This window comes from Thunnus thynnus, chromosome 4, assembly GCF_963924715.1.
Source record: "Thunnus thynnus chromosome 4, fThuThy2.1, whole genome shotgun sequence".
NCBI lineage: Eukaryota > Metazoa > Chordata > Actinopteri > Scombriformes > Scombridae > Thunnus > Thunnus thynnus.
In genome coordinates, this window is record NC_089520.1 from 18,571,984 (window position 1) to 18,592,435 (window position 20,452).

The window sequence follows — 20,452 nt, forward strand, 5'->3', positions numbered from 1 at the left end:
TATTTTTGAGGCATTTCTGTTATAGGGTTTGTAAACTAAGTGTACAACAGCAGAGAGGGATGGAAGAGGAGAAGCCAGGGAGTAATGCTTGAACAAGTGCGGACTGTGAAATTAATCGTAGGATGGAGGGGAAACAAATGTTTATGGTGGATCAAACTTCAAAGGTTCACATGGAGCATACTTTGGGAAATTTACTGGTTCAGCATGCTTGGAGAGAAAGGAAACCTCTTTATGGCCTGATGAACATGCTTTATGATCACAATTATGTTGTGCAAGCTACAGTGCCTTTTTAATTTTTAAACAAGTTTGCGCTCACTTCCTATTCGTACAAACCCACCCATTGCTACAGTATCTATCTAGATCATTCTCTGCCTAGAAGGTGCCTCTTGCCATAGTGGCGCACATGCCAAACAGGGGGGTCGTGATGGGGACTGAAGAGGAAAAAGAAATAAAAATACTGTACCGATTGATCTCCAGAACTTGTGACTGCCGCCTGTCAAGCATATTCAGAGAGATACAATAAATCTGCTTTATCTTGCATATTCTAAGATCACATTGGATCACCTTCAGATCTATACAACTGCACATGCTCATCATGCTTTCCTATCAGCTCAGTGTTTACAGTAGCAAATAGGATGCAATGAGGAAGCTATTTTGTCTCCTAACTGCGGCAAAAGGGAAGCTTAGTACAATATCAAGAGCACGCAGAAGCCATGAGTAACGTGGATTAGCTTACTTTCTGTTTACCTTCCTGTCTGCTGTTTATACTGGACTACCAGCGCTTTCAACTGCTTATGTAACAAGGCAACACTGAGCTATGAATGAATTGTGATCAGAGGAAAGAACTGCACACATTATATCATTTTCTGTCTAATTTACAGTCTCTGCTCAAACATAGCGCTCTGATGCCATGTAGCCATGGTCTGTCGAACACCAATTAGAGCTTTCCTAAATTAAATTCATCTTTTAAAGGGTTTTTGTTGTTGTTGCCCATAGATGAAAGCAGCTTTATTTATAGAAGACTGATAATAAGACTAACTCCCTGCTGTGGGGCGGAGTGAGATAAGAGAGAGTATAGAGGAAAAGTGCTTTGAGGAGGAGAGGAGGAGAGGGTTCTAACTCACCTCCGCATGGTGTTCCTGGTTCTGCTGGAGGACCTCTATGACTAACTCCGCCAGGCGAATTGTTTCCTCCAGCTTTTTGGCAGGCGTGACTAAGCGGCCTACGTTCTCTGAGACAAAAGGATGAGGGTGAGGGATGAGTAGTTAGTCAAGCACAGAGAAGGATTGCAGGGGGATGTTTATGACTATTCAGAAGATTTTTCCTGTCTATATTTTAGGCCGTTTAAATAAAGTATAAGCACAGCGCTTACACTGCGATGTTTGCCTATCATACCCCCATAACAAGTAAAGCGTGGTCCCATTTATATATTCATTTTGGGCTGCATGACATAAAGCAACAGAGTGATGTTTTTTTTTAGGATAATCAAACCGATGTTGGAAGAGTTTCAGGCACAAGAATAGTGGTACTGAGATGGAAATGCAATGTGGCATTTAAAACATGCATATTGAGAAGCGGTACTGAATAAGCCATCTGTATAAGGAGCTGTCGCATGCCGTGGTCAAAAATACTCACTCACAACACCCACTGTAAAAATAATTCATTACTTCTGTTTGAAGTTCTCCATCAAATTAAAGGCCTCCCTCCACTCAAATATGTGTTTTTCTTCTTGCTCCTACAGTTGAATGTTTGAGCTTCACTGTATTCAACAATATTCAACCATACAAGTGTGATGTAGAAACTTGTAGCCTCCAGCACACAAACACTGAGAATAGATTTTACAGCCAAGTAGAAAACATCTTAAGTTAAACTTCTGAAATGAAATATATTTGCATATTCATAGATTCTGGAATTTTAATAAGGGAGAAGGAGTAGGTGCCATTTTAAGGATTTTAATGTGGTAATTATAAGTTTTTTGTGGAAAAAACATATCAGATACACATCTTTGTTCCAAGCAGAGTGTTTTTATATGTCTTAATACATATCTGGGGAGGATCTTTAGGATTTTCAATCCATATTCAGTGATGTGTCCAATAGAATCAGACTTTGTACTAAGACTTTACTCACTTCTTCTGCTGCTATAGAGTAGAATTGGTTAAAAGTCACTGTAATTTAATCAATATCTGTGCAAATATTTTAAGAAAGGTTACATTTATGTTTAGGCCAATCTTTCCAAGTAATTATATAGAGATTTCATGGAGGTTTTTGACTTACATTTCTAAACTATGGTGATTGTAATCTTGCACAAATGGGTTTTTTTGATAAAGGTCATAGAGTTTGTGGATATAAACACTCAAAACAATTTTGACACATTTAACTTTGGTTCAGATTAGATGCTTTAGGAGTGTCCTATTTTATCAATCAGCTATAATTTCAAATCAATAAATTAGTTACTAATCATTTGAATGAATTACTTCAGGTGTATTTAATGAATATTTTCACAGTGGGATGGTGTTGGATTTGCCATCAACTAAAGGTTTTACACACTAAAAACCGTTCAAGCCCTCCTTCACTTATCAATAGTTGTTGACTTTGGTCTTTAATTTGCAAAAGCTCCAAATCATTTGCTTGTTCCTTTGCTGACAGAATGATCTGATTAGACAGTTACATGTCATGAAATGGGATTATTCAAACAGTACAGCTATGTGATGTAATGATATAATTTGAAGATGGAACTGAATGGCTACACAAATCGGAAATCAAAAGCACATATAAACTCTACATAAAACAGCTTTATTGACAAATAACCCACAATAGCAGTCCTCTATCTGCTATAGTGACGATTTGACTATGTTGATTATTTTCTTAATAATAGCATTTTCTCATATATTTCTCAGGTATTTCTACTCAATCCAAATGAATATCTATTTTTGGGGTAAAATTGATTTAAAGATACCTTGATCTTCCACTTTAGGTCATGTTTTCAATTCTCAGTTTATCAGTAAGGGAAATCTGAGATACCTAAAAGGCCGAGAAAATGCTTCGGCCATTGTCTTCAGGGAAATTTAATCGACACTAATGGATGGATCACATGGATTAGTATTACAGTAACTACATATTCTGTGGTCGTAATGCTCTGTACAGGGGAGCTTTGTGAGTAGATCTGGAAGATGTTTGCATCATTGTTTGGTCTAAAAGTGCAGCACAGCAGGCCTTTGTGGCTTTATAAGCACATTAACGCCTTACAATCAAAAACTATAACTCTATGAAGTCTATGTCTCTGTGAAGTATCTATCAGGGGATTTAAAATGATAAATATCAGCGTTTGAACATAGAGCACAACTATCTAATGTGTCTGACTACTGTGAATTGTTAAAGGGTCCGTTCACCAAAATTACAAGAAACAAAAACCAAACAAACAAGCCAAACAAAATTTTCTCTAATCCCTTGTGGTATCTAGCCATATAGATAGTTACCTCGAAAATAATAATACATAGATACCAAAACTATCTGCATGACTACATACCATGAAAAAGGGAAGATGCTTTTTTGTTTGTTTTGTTACCCGCAAATTTAACTAAAATGAACGTTCATATATGATGATATATGACAATAAGAAAACTCATGTACATATACAATCCCATTATCATTATTGTAAGTTTTATTGATTTGTATTGCATTTAATGATGAGGGTTATATTAATGATATGTTGCTTATGTCCCTCTTTACTTTTTCACTTTAACACATAAGCAAAGATATAACTTTTTGGAAGAGATTGTATTGCTCTATAATGGATCATGTAATCATGGTTTTTATTTATTTTTCCAGCAAACAACCACATAAATAATTATTCTATTACTAAATGGATCTAAAATGTCTCATTGGTCTTGAATCATACAGCATCTGGACTGACATAAAGCAATACAATCTCCTCAGTATTTATTCTATAAAAAGAGATGCTTGTTTAAAACATGCCAGACATTTGAGTGTGTATATTATCAGTGTGTATAACATACTATATGGAAGATGTGCTACAGGTAAATTAGCCATTCTGTGCATGCATATGTTCTGTAAATACAGTACGTGTGTGAGGGGATGAGGGGTAATGTCTGTGTGTATGTACATGTATGTGTGCACTGTGGCTAAACCACAAGCTAAACATGGGTTCACCTGGATCCTTTTGATCCTTTTGACCTTTCTCAACTTCAGCGAGAAAAGGGGAGAGAAAAGATAAAGAGGAGATGTTTAGAATTAGCACTTTCTAGGGTTATATTTTCACGTGACAGGGGGGAAAGCTCAGAGTTGTTATTTGTAACCATGTGACCCTTTAAAAGAATCTGCTGGGATGGTTTCAGCTCCAGGGAGTGAGGTTTCTAGGCAACAGACAGACGTCACAAACACACAGTAAAAAACAGAAACACTGAAACATTAGCCTGTGGAAAACTGTAAATTAAAAAAAGTGATAAGATGTTTGTTAACAAACAGACAAAGCTATCGTAAACAGGTAAGACACACAAACAGCTGCCAGGATCGTGGACAGGACACACTGAGTGACTTTGACTTGAGTTGAATCCAGTTAAAACACAAACAGGAGCTGTTCAATTCATACACCCTACCCTGTCCTCCCCATACAATAGCTCTGTTGACAGATGCTCCTGCACTATCTCTGGTGTCACAGTGAAAAAAAAGCCTACCTGTTTCGGCACAGCACACCACTGACACATGATCAGACCAAATGACTGGAGGAGATAACAATGTAAGCAATGTAAAAATGCATTCAAGTCAAAGGAATGGGCATCCAACCAAAAGAAAGAAGCTTACAGACCAGACTGCTCATTCATGTCCATCACAAACAGATGGTACTAAAAAAAAGGACCCCGACTGATTCAGCGGTTTTGCTCGGATCTCTTGACCGCTACGCTCCCCACTCACTCTCACAGACAAAGGCACAGATAAAAAACAAGCATGGCAGGAGCAACATCTCTGAAGAAAGAGAAGAGGCAGAGGGGGATGAGGTGAAAGAGCGCTTGAAAGAAGGAGGAGAAGGGTAGCGACTGGGGATAGGATGATGAAGGTACTCACGGATGGTTAAATCCATCACTTGAGACGCCAAGCAGAAGACAGGGTGCTCATACATTTCCCTCTTTTTCCCTACAAAAAAGGATCGGGGCATGCAAGAGGCGGGGGTCAGAGGTGGGAAAGCTAGAGGTCAGAGGCTGATGGGAAGAGGGCTGTCCAGGTGAAAACGACATTCTGTTGGGCAGGAGGCCCAGTAGTAAAGTCAAATGTTTACTGAGGTTTGTTTTACAACCAGGCACCTCACAAGGACAGCGGGAAGTAAATTCACATAGCATGGCAAGATAGTAAGGTTTGAATCCTTAGTATCTTTAGCACCCTGGGGGATTTCTTTCAAGGCATAAACAACATCACTGTTTTCTATGTAAATATGCAAAGTGCATGTCAATGCATTTAATGGTGTAATGATGTAATTAATTTAAATGCTATTTTTTATATATATGTAATCCATGCCAATAAAGAAAGGCCATGTTGTTATGTCTCAAAGCACATGCAGGTTGCTGATGCTGGTTTGTAGGTGTTCAATCCCAGCATTCCTTTGGTTGAAGGCCACATATCACATAGTAAAGAGGTCAAACAAAGTGATAACTGTGGCAAAGCCAACAACTGTGAGAGAGGAGAGAAAGCAGAGCAGACAGGGAGGGACAGAGAGCGGAAGATAGTGGTCTTCAGCAAGAACATAAGACAGAGGTGAAAGGAGAGCTGCTGGTATTTCAAGGCAGGGGTGTTATGGGGGGAGGAGGAGGGGCAGCTGGAGGAATCAGAGAGGCTAAGATAGTGGAAGAGGGGGAGTGTGCATCGACTGGGAGTCAGGACATTCAGTTAAGCTGAACTCACAGTCCAATCATCAAATGTCAGAGGCTGGGATACTACACAGCTTGAATAGTCAAGGCACAATGAGAGATCAGCACATCAACAGATTTCAGGGCTTTGGATTTGAATGCATTTTTACTCACACACCTCTACACAAAAGCCAACTTGACCTACAGAACAGCACAGAGCTAAAGCAGGCCTGAAACAAAGGAGAGAGTTATTGGACTGAGAGACAGAAAGTGACCCGACAAACTGTCACAAATAATTTTGGGATGCCACAAATCATTTGGGATATGGACACAAATATACCATATATCAAGTGAATTCACCATGTGTAAATAAATAAATAACAATTCAATCTCATACTGGAGTAATAAAAAAGGAAATTTAGGTTCAGTCTTTTGTCTTCAAATGAAATTTTAAAAAAGCGGCTTTTACTATTTTGATGCCACACCCAACCACTGGATTTCAATCTGAAACCAAACAAAATGGCTGTAATGCACACACATTTTATTCACCATTATGATTGTAAAGTATCATTAGCACATTCACTCCAGGAGTTCATTATGTGATGTTAGTTATGTTTTTCTGGTTACCTTCAATTTTAGCATATTCTTTAATCCGCTGGTAGTTGAGCTGAGCAGCCTGCTCCAAACATTTGCGGATAACTCCTTTAACTTCTTCTGGTGGAACTGGGGTCACAATGTCCTTCATCAGGACCTACAGTACAGGCCAAATTAAAGAAGAATTATGTAACATGTTTTCATTACATAACAGTTGCTCCTCCTGGGCTATAAGATGCTTTTTTTATATTTACAAACCCTCTCCAGCAAAGATAAGGTGGCCTTCAGCGCACCCTCTGGACGACCGAAGGGGAAACAATATCTACAAGGGAAGATGCAGACCGAAAGTTTAATCGCAGCAGAAAATTTCAGCAGGCGAAATGTTTTATGGCTTGTGGTTAAGTACATTTAGTGAGTTGGCAGTCACCTGAAATTTACAATCTGGTTTTCCAATATCACACGCAACCGCTCCTTGATGTCTTCAAAGCGCTCCTTCTCGTCCACTTTCACTGTGCTCAGCCCATCTGGCCTATGAAGATCAAATCCACAGATTTTAATTCTGTTGAAGCCCTGCAGAGGTTCAACTTAAGGAACCTCTCATTTGAGTCCAACAAGAGTAATACGAGAAAAAAAAAACCCACAACACTGGCTGACAGCTTTCAGCTCCCCAGGAAATGACTGCAAATTGTGTGCGATTTGTTTCCCTTTGTGTTCAACATACAAATAAATGACAGTATCTCACCTTTTGGGGCCTTGAAAGAGTTGTATTTTGGAATCCTTTCTCTTTCTAAACTTGAATATGCGTGCTCGTTTAGAGGCAGTGCCAGGATCTGGCCTTTGGGAGCTCTTTGGGGATATTAAGGCCTCATAGCCCAGTGGCCCCCAGTAATTGCTGCCCTCTCTGACTTTAACGGACGCATGGGAGGATGAATAATATGGACAGTAAGAGACTATGGCAACAAGGGACAGAGAGAAAAGAAAACAAAGAAAAATGGTAGAAACAAGGAAATATGTAGAGATATGCAAATGATTAACAACATAACTTTAACATAAAACAAAATTTTAACATAACAATAATCTTAAAATAAAACAACATAAATATGGCAAACATTAAATAGATGGAAAAAGACACAAAATGCCCAGGATGCGTCTAATTAGGCCGATTTTTCTATTCTGCTCTTGCACAGTGTTTGTGGAGATTTAGTGTGCCCATCCTGCCTAAAAGAATACTATTTGTTTTAAAGGAGTTTTTAGTGTTATGTGATTTTAATGTGCTTGTAAATCTTGTAAGGTAATGTCTTTTATAAAGCACAAATATTAAAAAAAAGAGTTTCGGGCACACCTGTTCCCATGGACATGGGAGGCACAAAAAGCGAAGCTGTAGTGTAGAAGAGTGGGGTCAATAATAGCCCCGCTTTCTGCTCTTTCCAGGAGATCACGCAGGTAACACAGATGTCTGTGACAACCTCGAACCCCGTTCCTGGCACAGTACTCATCCAAGACAAACACCTGGCCTGGGCTGAACCATCCCTGCACAACACAAAAAGAGATGGAGTTCGCATCAGCTACTGTCACAAAAGCAGCCCACTGCCGTAAATATACCATATTAGCCCAAATATATTGTGTGTGTTATAATGTGTTATTCTGAAAATTACATTTGAAAAAGTTGGGGTCATCTTATATTCAAGGACTAGACAATTACGTGTTCACAAGAGCCCTGAAAGTGTTTTGTTCTCATTTTAACCAGCAGGAGTTTCTGCAGGCTCACATGGCGTGTTTTTCTGCCACAGAGAAAATGAATTCATGATGAGTGAAAAAGAGTCTAAAGTGTCTCCCGACGTCTTTACTGTAGAAACGGATCTGTCAAGCAGCTAAGAATTAGTGCTGTCATAGATGATGCGGAGCATAAAAAGACAAAAACCTAGTCTGAAAAATGGTTTCTGCCGGAAACAATACTTTAAACACTTCCAACAGCCTGACAGGAGAGAGTGTGAGTGTGTGACTGACAGACAAGCTACAGGAATGTGCAATTTGCATTCTACTTTAATAGTATTATTTCACTTTTATGAGGGAAAAGGCTTCAAGGAAGAGGATAAATAGTATTTTAAGGAAACTTTCCCAATAAGATGAGCGTGAAAGTGTGTTGTATCTTCAAAAAGTCTTTTTCCAAAAACAGGTGAATGCAAGGAGGGGGGATACTCACCAAGCAGCAGAAGGTGTCATTAAGCCTGTGGTCCAACGTGAGTCGCTGCACCATCTCAAAAAGCGAGGCGTGGTCAAAGCTACAGGGATTAGCGGAGATAAACTCATCCATGCCATGTTTCTGAGCTCTGTCAGCGTCTATCCAGCCAACGGCACAGGGAAAAGCACACGATTCAGAGGAGAAGACATCAGTGAGGCACAGGCAAGCAGCAAGTCTTCGTCACAACACAGAAACACCAGGGATTTTTTTTTTTGCTACTTCTAAGGGCAAATTATAAACACTTACAGCTTACATTGTCAACTTGCATTGTGTCAGACAGCGTAAAGAGATTTGATGTATTGGTGGATGAGATTCTATCGATCTGAAGCTAAGCTCAGAGGGGTGGGTGCTTCTATTGTTTGTGCATGCATGCATCTTCATATGTCACATTCCCTGATGTTTTGCAGGGTACATGAATCTTAAAATATCCAAAACATGTTTGAAAAAGTGCTGTTAGATTGAATTAGATGCATTCTTCTTAATGTAATCAATAGATTCTGCCATTCGCAATTGTTGAATGTCACTCAGGTCCTAAAAAACGTTGAGCCGTGTGCTAGTAAAAAGATGGCAAAAGAGTAATTAATCTGAACATATTGCAGAGATACAGCATAAAGTGCTAATTCAAGAAGTTGTAAAAAAGTTATCGACTGGAGAGATGCAGATTTTTTCTCCAGTTATGGATCTTTGAAAATCAGACATTTTATGTTTGTCTTGCTTCATAACTTTTGCCATTAACCTTCTCTGTATCAAGAGCACTAAACCTGCTCTGTGAAATTCAATGAAGAAAGAACATTAGTAACATCAAATAGCGTAAAAAATGAAACTATAATAAAACTCAGTAAAATATGGGTGATGAAAACATTGGTGAAACAATCTGTTTTTCACTTCTCTAAACCACAATAGATAAATTCTACTAAACTGACTGTAATTTATTGTGCTCTGTAAATAATACGACTGTCAGAGACAAAATGATGGGGACAAAGATGATTCAAAATAGATAAGAGATGCAGTCATGTCCTCGGTGTGAGTGACAGGTGTCATGTCCATGAGACACTGACATGAGTGATGATGATTGGGGAGTGGGGGTGGGAAGTGGAGGCTGGATCTTGGCTTGGCATGGCCGGGGTACTGAATAGAGCACAACTGACATCTGTCAACCTCCAGGTTGGAAAGGGTGAAGGGGAAAGGGTATAATACGGGTGCTAAACACTCACTGAAATTTGCTAAAAAAAGAACCTAAGGAGGAGGGTTACATTTCAGACATTTAGCTCATTTTTACTCCAATCTGAGAAGGAAAACCTGTGAGACAACAAGTAAAATGTGGACGATGGAAATAAGAGATTGTTTAAGGAAAAGGGACAAGAGAGGTACAGTAAGTCATAATGTCAGAGAGAAGGACAGTTAACACGTGAAGTCTAGACACAACACTGAGAGAAGATAGTGAACGGCAGTGGTGGTGAGCCCAGTGATGGAGAAGACAGGATGAAAGAAGATTTGGTGGGTAAGACAACCATTAAATGGTACAATAAGACAGTGGCCAGACAAGTGTTGGAGGAAAGTGATGACCATAAGAGGAAGATTCACTCAGGGCCAAGTTACAAAGTGATGTTGTGGAGAAGTGCTGAGTAGTGAAAACATCCAAAGAGTGAACAGAAAGTGCCTGGGGTTGGGCTATGACACACAGTGAGTGGGCTTTATCTCCTTTGGCTGGAATAAATGAGGAAATGGAGTTGAAGTCCAGAATACACTCAATACTACAGTAACATTACCATAACTTACAATAACTTGCTGATAATGACTTCAACCACGAATAAAATTACCAAATTACCAAAGTGAATAGGCGACTTTTGCATACATTTATAAATTATCACATGCTGGAGAACAGTGTGACTTTTCATTGAGTTTTTAAATGTCATGCACACCTGCAGACCCATTTTCAAATTTGCATTTTATCTTTTTTGGCATTCCCTTTTTTTTTTTTTTTTTTTTCTCTACGCATTTGCAAGTTGACAATACTTGAATATGTTGCAGTGTATTCATGATCTCTACAGAGCACACTAACAGGCATACCACTACCGGAGAATTCTAATAGGGTAGCAATACAATTTGGTGCAAGTACATGGGTAAATAGCATGAAGCCGACAGAGGCAAAACTGTATCATTCTCTGGGAGATGGGGGAAAATGAATGAAAACTCCTGTATTTATACAAAAGTATGGACACATGACACAGGTGTTCTCCTATTCAGGCAAACAAAGGGCAGTCAAAAGAAATCAAAATGAGATCTCTCCCTTCTGGAGGTGTAACACCGGTCTAGCCTCTATCTACAGGCCCATCTACTGTAGTAGGAAGGGGGAAGGGGGTCCGGAGTATTTTATCGTAAGAAGGGGCGGCATTAGCTACTCCTTGTCTTTGGCATTCAGAATACTCCGCATACATATTTGCCAACTCTCATTGAGAAAAATTCAAAAAAAAAAGAACTAAAAGCAATTGAGCCCTCTGAAGTAAAGCATGATCAATACTTAGGAAGTGTCAAAATAATTTCACCCATGCATCATCTTTTTTATTAAAAAAAAAACCCTGAAAAATCATTCACACATTTCACACATTTCTATCTTTAAAACATTAATCAATAAAAATAAACTAACAATAATTATATAGGTTTCATCTAGCCAAAATAAAATAATCTATAGTTTGTTTCCAGATTTTTAAATTTATTCCAGATTATTATTATTATTAATAGATGTACATATTAAAGGATTTTTTTACTTGAAACAGCCAATCTGTCAGATTTTCTAACAGTAATCTAACACTTTAATTATCATAGTGCTTTACTCTGAGGGGTCCAGTCACCAATAAGAGTAAAGAGAGAAGGCAATTATGCAGTAACAACTATAATATCAACTTTAACCATTACTAAGTCAAATAATAAGCTCTTAGAATAAAATACATGCATCCTATACTGGCACGAATGGATGCTTATACTTTGATCCTCAAGTTGAGGTTGTCAAAAACAAAAGTTATCAACTAATATCTAAGACATGAAGCGAGACGTGAAAAAGGAGAAGAGGGGAAAGAAGAGAGAAAGAACGTTGCATTTGTCAGATAATCGGCGGGGATTATCTGAGCTGTGCCGGCTACAGGGAAGCACTTACCCTTGAGTCCAGCTAGAAGACAGCAGGGTAAGAAGGGACAAACCAGAATAACATAAAGACTAGCAACAAGGCTGGAGGAGAGCAATCACGAGAGACCCTGACCTAGCAGCTGCATTACTGAAGAAGGGTACAGGCAAAGCATGAAGAAGAAAACACAACTCAAAAACAACAACCTATACCAACATGAGAGTTTGTGGGCGGTGGTGTGTGAGTACATGTGAGGATATGTGAACTTGACAACAGATGTTGAGGCATATTAGAGAGAGAAAGAGGGAGACAGAGACAGAGAGAGAGAGACAGAGAGAGAGAGTGACAGAGAGAGGGAGGAAGAGAGAAATTACGATCCTCATCACTCCACTGCAGTTCATTTATTCTGGATTCTGGACAAGTACTTAAGGAGTCGAGAGCTACACGTTAAGTACTGTCACTCTGTCTAAACTGCAGATCAAACAGAAGGCTTACTTTTAAAAGGGACATTGGCAAACACATACACCTACCCGATGAAGTAAACCCCAACAGTCAGTTTTATGTGTAAAAGATGCCTGTGTCTTTTTTAAAAGAGGAGACTATGAAGGTCCTGGACAGGTCAAAATAAATCGAGTGGTGACATTATTGGTGAAAAGGTGAAAGTGTATTTAACCGTGAATTAACACATCAGAATTGCAGTGGTAATTTTAAGCATGCTTTAAGCCATCTCTGGAGATTTTAATATTTATGATATCTTCATACATCATTTATTGTCATTTCTTTAAAGGGGACATATCAAGCTTTGTGTGATGTCGGCTGTCAATGTTACACATGGTCAAAGTTCCAAAACCTGAAGTAAACATATGTAAAATGCTCCCTGAAAGTCAAAAACCCAGGGCTTCAGCCTGCTCTGAATACTTTATTTGCAAAGTTACCTCTACTTCCTCCTCATGATGACATCAGATTGTTTGCACATGCCTACAATCGGCCGTCCGTTCTGTAGCCTTTGTTGCTAAGGTTGTTATACAAGTTGTTCACATTGTCCACTCGCATATTTTGGATCAGATTCAGGCTTGAAAATGAGAAGTGAGAAGTTTCAGTTTCAACCTCCAAGAGCTGGCCAATCAGAACAGAGCGGGCTCATTGGAAGGGGGGCCTTAAAGAGACAGGAGCTAAAACGACCTGTTCAGGCTGAACTGAGGGGCTGCATAAAGGGCCAGTATAAGTTAAATAAGGAGTTTTTTTGAACTGTTAATTATGCAAAGACATTCCAGTAAAGCCCCAGACTATAAATATAGACCTGGAAATGTGCATGATACATCCCCTTTAAAATATATTTTGATAGCATTTAACTAGTTCTTAGTCTGAAACCGGTAGATTGGGGAATTTAAAAAAGCCGATCAGAACCTTCATAGGACTCTTGTTTTCTATCAGTCCACTGCAGCAGAGTCAGGAGGGCTGTATATGTTATGGTCCCAGTGCCATTCAAGACCACCAGGGGGTGAAACATGTACGCGTGGTGTGCCACAATGTTTCAGGGGAAGGGGTAGGAGGTCTGTGCCACTGTGAAGAGGCTTTGAATGGCAACAGCTGGCATCAGAGGAGTCAACTAACCACAAGAACGATCACATACTGGACAAAGAAATCAATGGAGAAACAACATAGAATTTATGTGATAGGATTCTGAATAACTTATCCAATTCATGTCTTTATAGTTTAACTACAATGATATGATTAACAGAGAGTGAAATAAACGTTTTTTACAATTTTTATTATGGTTATTATGATTATTATTATTATGATTATGGTTATTATTATTATTATCATTGTAACCCTGGGTGTCAGTGTCAGTATTGAATGCCAATTATTTTTTCTATTCTTTTCTTTCTATAATTTTTCTACAAGTCATCTAAAAAAAAAGAAAAGAAAAATCTTGTTCATTAGAGTTGGAAAAGAAATAATTCTTACACTAAGGAGTCAAAAGATGCACACAAAAAAGTTTTGTTCTGAATAGCAGGATCTATTATTGTGGATTGTTAAGCAGTATGTCACATTAAGTTCAGTACGTCAGAAAGGTCTATGTTAGTGTTGTTATGGGCAAAGATTGGCTAATTTGAACTTTCAGTCTAGAATGAGAAAATATCGACAGAATAGGCCAAAAAACCAACTGGAGTAAATACAGATCACGTGGAGAAAATGTTGCTGGAAGAATTTATGGTGATACTTCGAAAAAATATATATTTTTCCCGTCTTTAATGAGGGGGGACACAAGAGACGGTTACAACAGAAGTTGGTACAGATGCCACACTACTGTAGACAGTCTTACCTTCGCTTTGCTACCTGACTTGTGGCTGCTTAGAGGTGGAAGTACAGTGACATATTGGTTAAAACTTTTGACATGTCGGGCTTGGCCGTCAAACAATGACAAGGGAACCATCTGAGAACTGTCTCAGAGCCACGGCTGCCCTCCCAGCTGCCCTCTAGAGCTACGACTGGATTAAAACTGGCCTGTGGTTATGACAAGAGCAGCACACCCTGGCACTGTCAGTCTGAATTCAACCCCAGCAGGCTTGAATGTTCAAATCTTATATGTGGTGACCTATTTAATTTTTTAGACAAAGCTGGCACGCTGCTGCTGTATGATAAAGTCTTTTTCAGGTTGGTGTTCCTTGTGAACAGACTGATGGAATAGCATGGGATTGCACCTTTAAACACTGTGGGAGTGGTGACGATGAGTGGAAGTCCATCAGATGCTGGAGGGATCTGTGAGAGATCAAGGCATGTGTGTGCGTGCTTGTGTGTTAGTTCTACCAGCACGTTTGTGACTGCTGTGTGGAGCGCATGGCGTGAGACATTTATGGGTTAGAGCTTTCACTGCTTTGTGGATGAAAATTGCGTTCTGCATAAGTGACCGTGTTGTGTTTCGGGCTACTTACAGAACTGAGAAATGGGAGCATCCATTTGGGCTGAGGCACCCCCTTTGGAGTTAAGTTTCTGGACCTGAGTGGGTGGGACAGGCTTGTGAGACTGGCCAGTGGCACGATACATGGCCTGGACCCACAGGATGCGGTCCTGCTCATCATCGCTGGCAAAGATCACAGTGTCACCTTCCTTCACTGCATTGAAGAAAGCCCTGCCACCATCCAAGCCTGAGACAACAGGACATCGAAAGACACGTAGTTAGTTATTTAAAACGTGTGAACGCAGTCCTGTAGCTGTACCAAGTGTAGGTGTGCCGTCTCACCTGGCTGGGGGTCACTGTAGTCCACAGTATATCCGTCCAGTTGGAGAAGCTCCTGTGGTTCAGATTTTTTCTCTCTGTAGCTGCACATGGCGAACGTATACTGACTCACCTGCGAAACAAAGGATTAGCCATCGCTTCAACATGCTGTTGAATTCTGTACTGTCCTCAAGTAAAGAAAGTAAAGTAATGGATCAATGATTCTTAGTGTCGAAATGAACAGTCAACACATTACAACAAATTTGTGTTATATAAACTTTAGGGTTATAAAAAAGACGTGGTCTTAGGAGGAGTAATCTTGTGTCAAACAGTTACACTTTTGAAATTAAAAATATTTGCATATTCAGAGATTCTGGGGAAGAAGGAGGAGATGACATTTTAAGGTTTTTTAAAAAAGATAATTGAACTTTTTTTTGCAGAAAAAACCATTTAGACACAAATAATTATTCAAAGTAGAGCAGTTTATTTACATATTAAAACATGTCTGGAGGTGATTTTTAGGCTAAAAATTTTAAACAGCAATGACTTCAACTAAGAGGGTCATTGCTGTTTCAGTTTGGCTGAACACTGTTTTACTTTTACAATAACCCACCTGCACGAGGACAAAGAAACGCTTCTTCCAGCGTTTCCACACATTCTTCCCAAAAGCCCAGAGATACCTGTCAAAATATTACACACACACACACACACACACACACAGAGAGAGAGAGAGAGAGAGAGAGAGAGAGAGAGAGAGAGAGACAAACCCAGACACAGAAACAGTTTATTATGTGGTTTTCCACACAAATTTTAAATATTGATCCAAATCCTTTAGATGAATAGCATAATGGTCATATAAAGTGAATACTATTATTAATGTTACCCTCAATATTTTGAGGTTTTGCAGCTCCTAATTAAAAAAACCCCTAAAGTTCATACTGGTATCCACCAGAGGGAGTAGTGCACTTCACAGTATTTTTCCGTGGTACGTGACTAGAAATGAGGCCAAGGAGCTGCTGAGTTCTATAAGAAAGACATGTAAAATGAAAGGCACACAGGAACGTCACTACATGGCTTACTTGGAAGCGTGTCTCTTACCCGCAGTGTTTCATGTTCTGTGGTTTGTCCATACGAATGGCCAGTTTGATCTTGAGGTCTTGGTCGGGGCAAGCCTTAGTCACAGTCATCTTATGGAGCTCTGACTGCTTGGGGCTGTTAGGAGTAGGGTGGAGAACAACCTGCACTCACACACAAAAAAAAGACCACAAAAAGTAAGACTTCATAAATATCAGTGTTGATATGCTGGAGGTGAATCATTCAGCAATGCTAATCAGTGTGTTCGCAAGGACTAGCAATTATGTGTGTTTGTGTTTCTGTAAGTGTTTCACATGTTTTGAAAGTGAAAGAATAAAGTGAATCAGGGTAGAGAAACAGAACAGCGCTTTGCTCTGCCTCCCCGAAGAGGAGGCCTAATCTCTCTTTGCTGAGTTAAAGAGCTTTGAGGAAGCCTGCTTTTCCTGCCAACGCTGCTGCAGTGGGAGATCAAAGAGCCTTGTCACAGCCAAGGTCACTGCCACTACAGGGACGTCTGAGGAGCCGCTGCCCGAACGCAAACCCGCAAAACCACCTTACTTAACCATCTATCAAAGCAACCTCACATGCTTACACAACAGAAAAGTGCAGAAAAATGTTCTTCTCTTTCTACATTTTGAGTCTGTGATGCTCAAGATTTAAAAAATTATTAAAGATTGGAAATCTGTTGTTAGAAAATGTTTTTAGTCATTCTACTTTTATCTAATGAGTGGAGTAGATATACTCTGCACAGCAGTACAGGTCATTCAGGCGTTGGTCAAACACAAGCATACTGTGAAAGTATCAACAAGACGAGTGTTTGCTGCAAACACACACACACACACACACACACACAAAATGTGCTCTTTCCTCTTCCAGTATTTGCAAAAATGCTCAAATAAGAAAAGAAATTTGGTGGGACCTGAGCTCCATTTCTGTGTGTGCAAATCATGTTTAATTTGCAAAAATCTAAAGGTAATTTCTGAATCACAGTTAAATGATGACGCACAGTTGAACCTATTAAAATCAGAATGTCACACGGTTACTGCTGGCTTCAAATGATCTCAAACTGAGTATTTCAGTCACATAGACACCAAACAAAATAATCATGAGGTGTGACCGTGCGTGTATTTATATGTTTATTTTATCATCCGCTGAAGCCGGATTTTATAAGTCTGATGCTCATTTTATGCTCAAGTGAAATAATTCAAGTTTTTAAAGCGAGTTCTGAATAATCACATTATTCTCATAGCTGTGTTGAGACTGGAGTAATCTATGTTGATAAAAATAGTACAGTAAACAAAACAGAAGTGTTACCCTGCCCAGCTCTTTGTCCTCCAGTGCCAGCACCCCTGTGCTCTCTGTAAACAGTTTCACCTTGACAGCAGGCAGAGGGTGTGTGGTGGTGAAGTCCCCTTGGGTCCCCCAGCTGAAAGACACAACAAAGACACTCCAGAGGTTAGCTTTCATGACAGCATGATAGCACGGTGTTCTCACACAGCGACTTCATCTCCAGAAATGATTGTCAACAGCTTTTACTTGTCAATAAAAGATAAAGTCTGAAAGAATGATTTAACCTTCTTCTCAGCATTTTTCCACATAAAATTACATAAAAATATCAGTAAACAGCATAAAATATACAAAGTATACAGCAATCAAAGAAATAAAATCACTGTTTTGAGATACATTATGTCATTACTTCAATACAGTACACAACAGATGGAAGAAAATACAGTGTTTATAGACACACACACACACACACACACACACACACACACACACACACACACACACATACACACATACACTGCAGTCTATCTGTTTACCAGAGAAGAAAGATGCTGGGGGACTGGCTGGTAGCCTTTCAAGAGAAGAAAAACTGCAGAGTCACATAGATCTATGTACTGTTTGTCATAGTCTGGTAAGATTTTTATGTTTTTATATAATAAAACACCCATCTTATCAGCCCTGGGTCTGTAACAGAGAGAATCAGAGAGATGCCACAGACTTGCTAAAATTAACTTCTGCTGTCAAGTTTACTGTATTTATTTAACTTTTATCAGAAATATGTCTCCAAAGTAAGACGGTTTATTTATAAAGCATCTTTCAAGCACTTTAGCATAAAAACGCATAAAAGCGCAGTCAAAGAAAATGAGAAAATAAACAATATTAACAAACACACACTCATATCACACTGAGAGGCAGCGAATCTCCAGTCCACTTGGCTTGCATGTCTTTATACTGAAGCATACGGAGAAAACCCTAACCCTAACCCCAACCCTAACCCTAACCCTGCTCAAAATTTGACCCTAAGATTGTAGTTATTAATTTAAACCTAAAGGAGGAGGAGGATTTTTTTTCAAGTCTGTCTTTAAACAAAACTCAAATGGCAATATGTACACTGAAACGTATTTTGACTGTTGAAATAGATCCCTTTCTACCGTGATCTCAATCCAAGAGATGGGGGACAAAATCCACAGTCTTTGTTCTGTGTAAAAATGACTTCTACAGTTCAGGTGAAGACAATATGAAGCTTCAACATAAGTTAGTCAATTCAAATGTCTATCTTCATTAGTTACAGTGTTTTATACAAGATTCCCTCTTTTTCCACAGACAGTGTTTCCTTGCTGAGCCATGGTGGAGGGATGGTAACACAAAGAGGAAATTTACTAAAAAGACCTGCTTGTTTTATCTAATTGCTCCAAGAAGGGATCTATTTGCTACTAAAATTGCTTTTAGTATATATGTGGGCATGTGAGTATCACTATAAGACAGACTTAAAAAACATGAACCTATCCTTTCAGAACGGACCACTGTTAATGACTAAACCTCATCACCAGCTACGCCTTCACAAGCCTGACGGATTAACAGAAGAAGAAAAAAGCATGAGGAGAATGCAGTTGACTGTAATCATGTTACACAACATATACAGGCTTTTGTTACCTCTCACTGCCATCTGGGAGCTGCCAGCATGTTTTGCTGCTGTGTGCAGTCTCAGGAATAGAATATAAATCCATCATCTTTACTGATGTATGGAGTATACAACATACAAGGTCTCAATTTCCAGCCTTGGAAAGTTGCTTTTCTTGTAACCATTTCTAACATTCATAATTAATTGCAACTTAATGTACAGAAAGAATATGGAGTTCCAACATGTGCAGAGCAGAGACACTGCTGACTGACAGTGAGAAGCCAGTGGCGAGCTGTGTTGATTTTAGATGGAACCATTGTACTAGCATGAAGGTGACCTTGTGGATAAATCCAAGGCCTATTAATGGATGTGACAGCTCTTTGCTCTTTCTCCAAAATATACAGTATGAAGCCCTGTGGATGCCTAAGTGGGTCAAATGAAAATAAATACACAAACAGCACAATTACTAGACAATGACAGAAAATATTTCTTCATGAAATAATGAAAGAATGCCAGTTTGTGATTTGAGAGCTACTTGTATCAGAGCATAGTCTGACATCGCCAGACTAATTCGCAAATCTGCCAGAGCAAATAAAACATGAGCTCGGAGGATTCGTCTGGTTCCCAGGCTAATCAGGGCACCTACATCAAATAAACACACTCTTAGATAGAAAGTTGGATGAAAGTCTGAACATACAGTTATAGAATACAAGCAATTATTGTATGCAAATAACCTCCTATGTACATTAATACCTTTATCTCATGCGCTTTTGTGTTTTTTTCTGTGTACATAGCCACCGCCCCACACACACACACCACACACATTCCCCTTGCCTTGTTCTTCTCTAATCCCCTCTCTCATTCATGTCCTTCCATCTCTCTCATACTCTCTTCATAAAATGGCTCTTGAATTAGGGAGATCAGAGGAAGACATTTGGGCCTTAAAATAGCTCATATTTGCATGAATGTTTCATGGACACTTTCTCTTGTATCCGGTGCTGTGCAATGTTGGTTAATGAGATGAAAAAAGGGAGATATAATTAGTAGAAGATGTATTTGCCTTCACTATAGGACATCATCATGGTTATGAATCGAGTCTAATGAGCTGGCGTTATAAAGAGTGAGGCAACAGAATGTTTGAGAGCACATGGCAACTGTTAGGATTTTCAAAGCACAGAAGGAAATTTACAAACTATGACATTTGACTCTCTCTCTGACATGCTGTGGGATTACACACCTTGATCGTTTGAGTCAGACATCACCCCATCAGGAAGGTTTTTTGGGTTCAGCTGTGAATCATGCATGACTCAAACAGCTTCAACAAACCTTAGTAAAGGTATGTTTTCACACAGATTTAGCTGTCTGCTGTAGAGGATCATCACAGTGCCAAAACCAAATTTTCATTAATCCTACATTTCATCCACTCCAGGTTAAC

General features: G+C 39.2%; 1 protein-coding gene across 6 annotated transcripts in view; it reads right to left on the minus strand.

Moving 5' to 3' along the window:
* The window catches only part of cadpsb (Ca2+-dependent activator protein for secretion b), a 67,726-nt gene that overhangs the window by 12,061 nt on the left and 35,213 nt on the right, over nucleotides 1-20,452 (minus strand). For 2 of the 6 annotated variants that reach the window (XM_067587148.1, XM_067587145.1), the window contains exons 7-19: nucleotides 17,424-17,535; nucleotides 16,134-16,273; nucleotides 15,649-15,715; nucleotides 15,060-15,168; nucleotides 14,752-14,964; nucleotides 8,656-8,792; nucleotides 7,795-7,982; nucleotides 6,880-6,981; nucleotides 6,711-6,774; nucleotides 6,486-6,609; nucleotides 4,171-4,203; nucleotides 1,125-1,231; nucleotides 464-493 (exon numbers count right to left, since the gene is read on the minus strand). In XM_067587148.1, the coding sequence (XP_067443249.1) occupies nucleotides 464-493; nucleotides 1,125-1,231; nucleotides 4,171-4,203; nucleotides 6,486-6,609; nucleotides 6,711-6,774; nucleotides 6,880-6,981; nucleotides 7,795-7,982; nucleotides 8,656-8,792; nucleotides 14,752-14,964; nucleotides 15,060-15,168; nucleotides 15,649-15,715; nucleotides 16,134-16,273; nucleotides 17,424-17,535 (1,426 nt within the window). The remainder of the gene's footprint in view (nucleotides 1-463; nucleotides 494-1,124; nucleotides 1,232-4,170; nucleotides 4,204-6,485; nucleotides 6,610-6,710; nucleotides 6,775-6,879; nucleotides 6,982-7,794; nucleotides 7,983-8,655; nucleotides 8,793-14,751; nucleotides 14,965-15,059; nucleotides 15,169-15,648; nucleotides 15,716-16,133; nucleotides 16,274-17,423; nucleotides 17,536-20,452) is intronic. The other 4 variants (XM_067587149.1, XM_067587146.1, XM_067587147.1 and 1 more) reach the window with 3 other exon arrangements.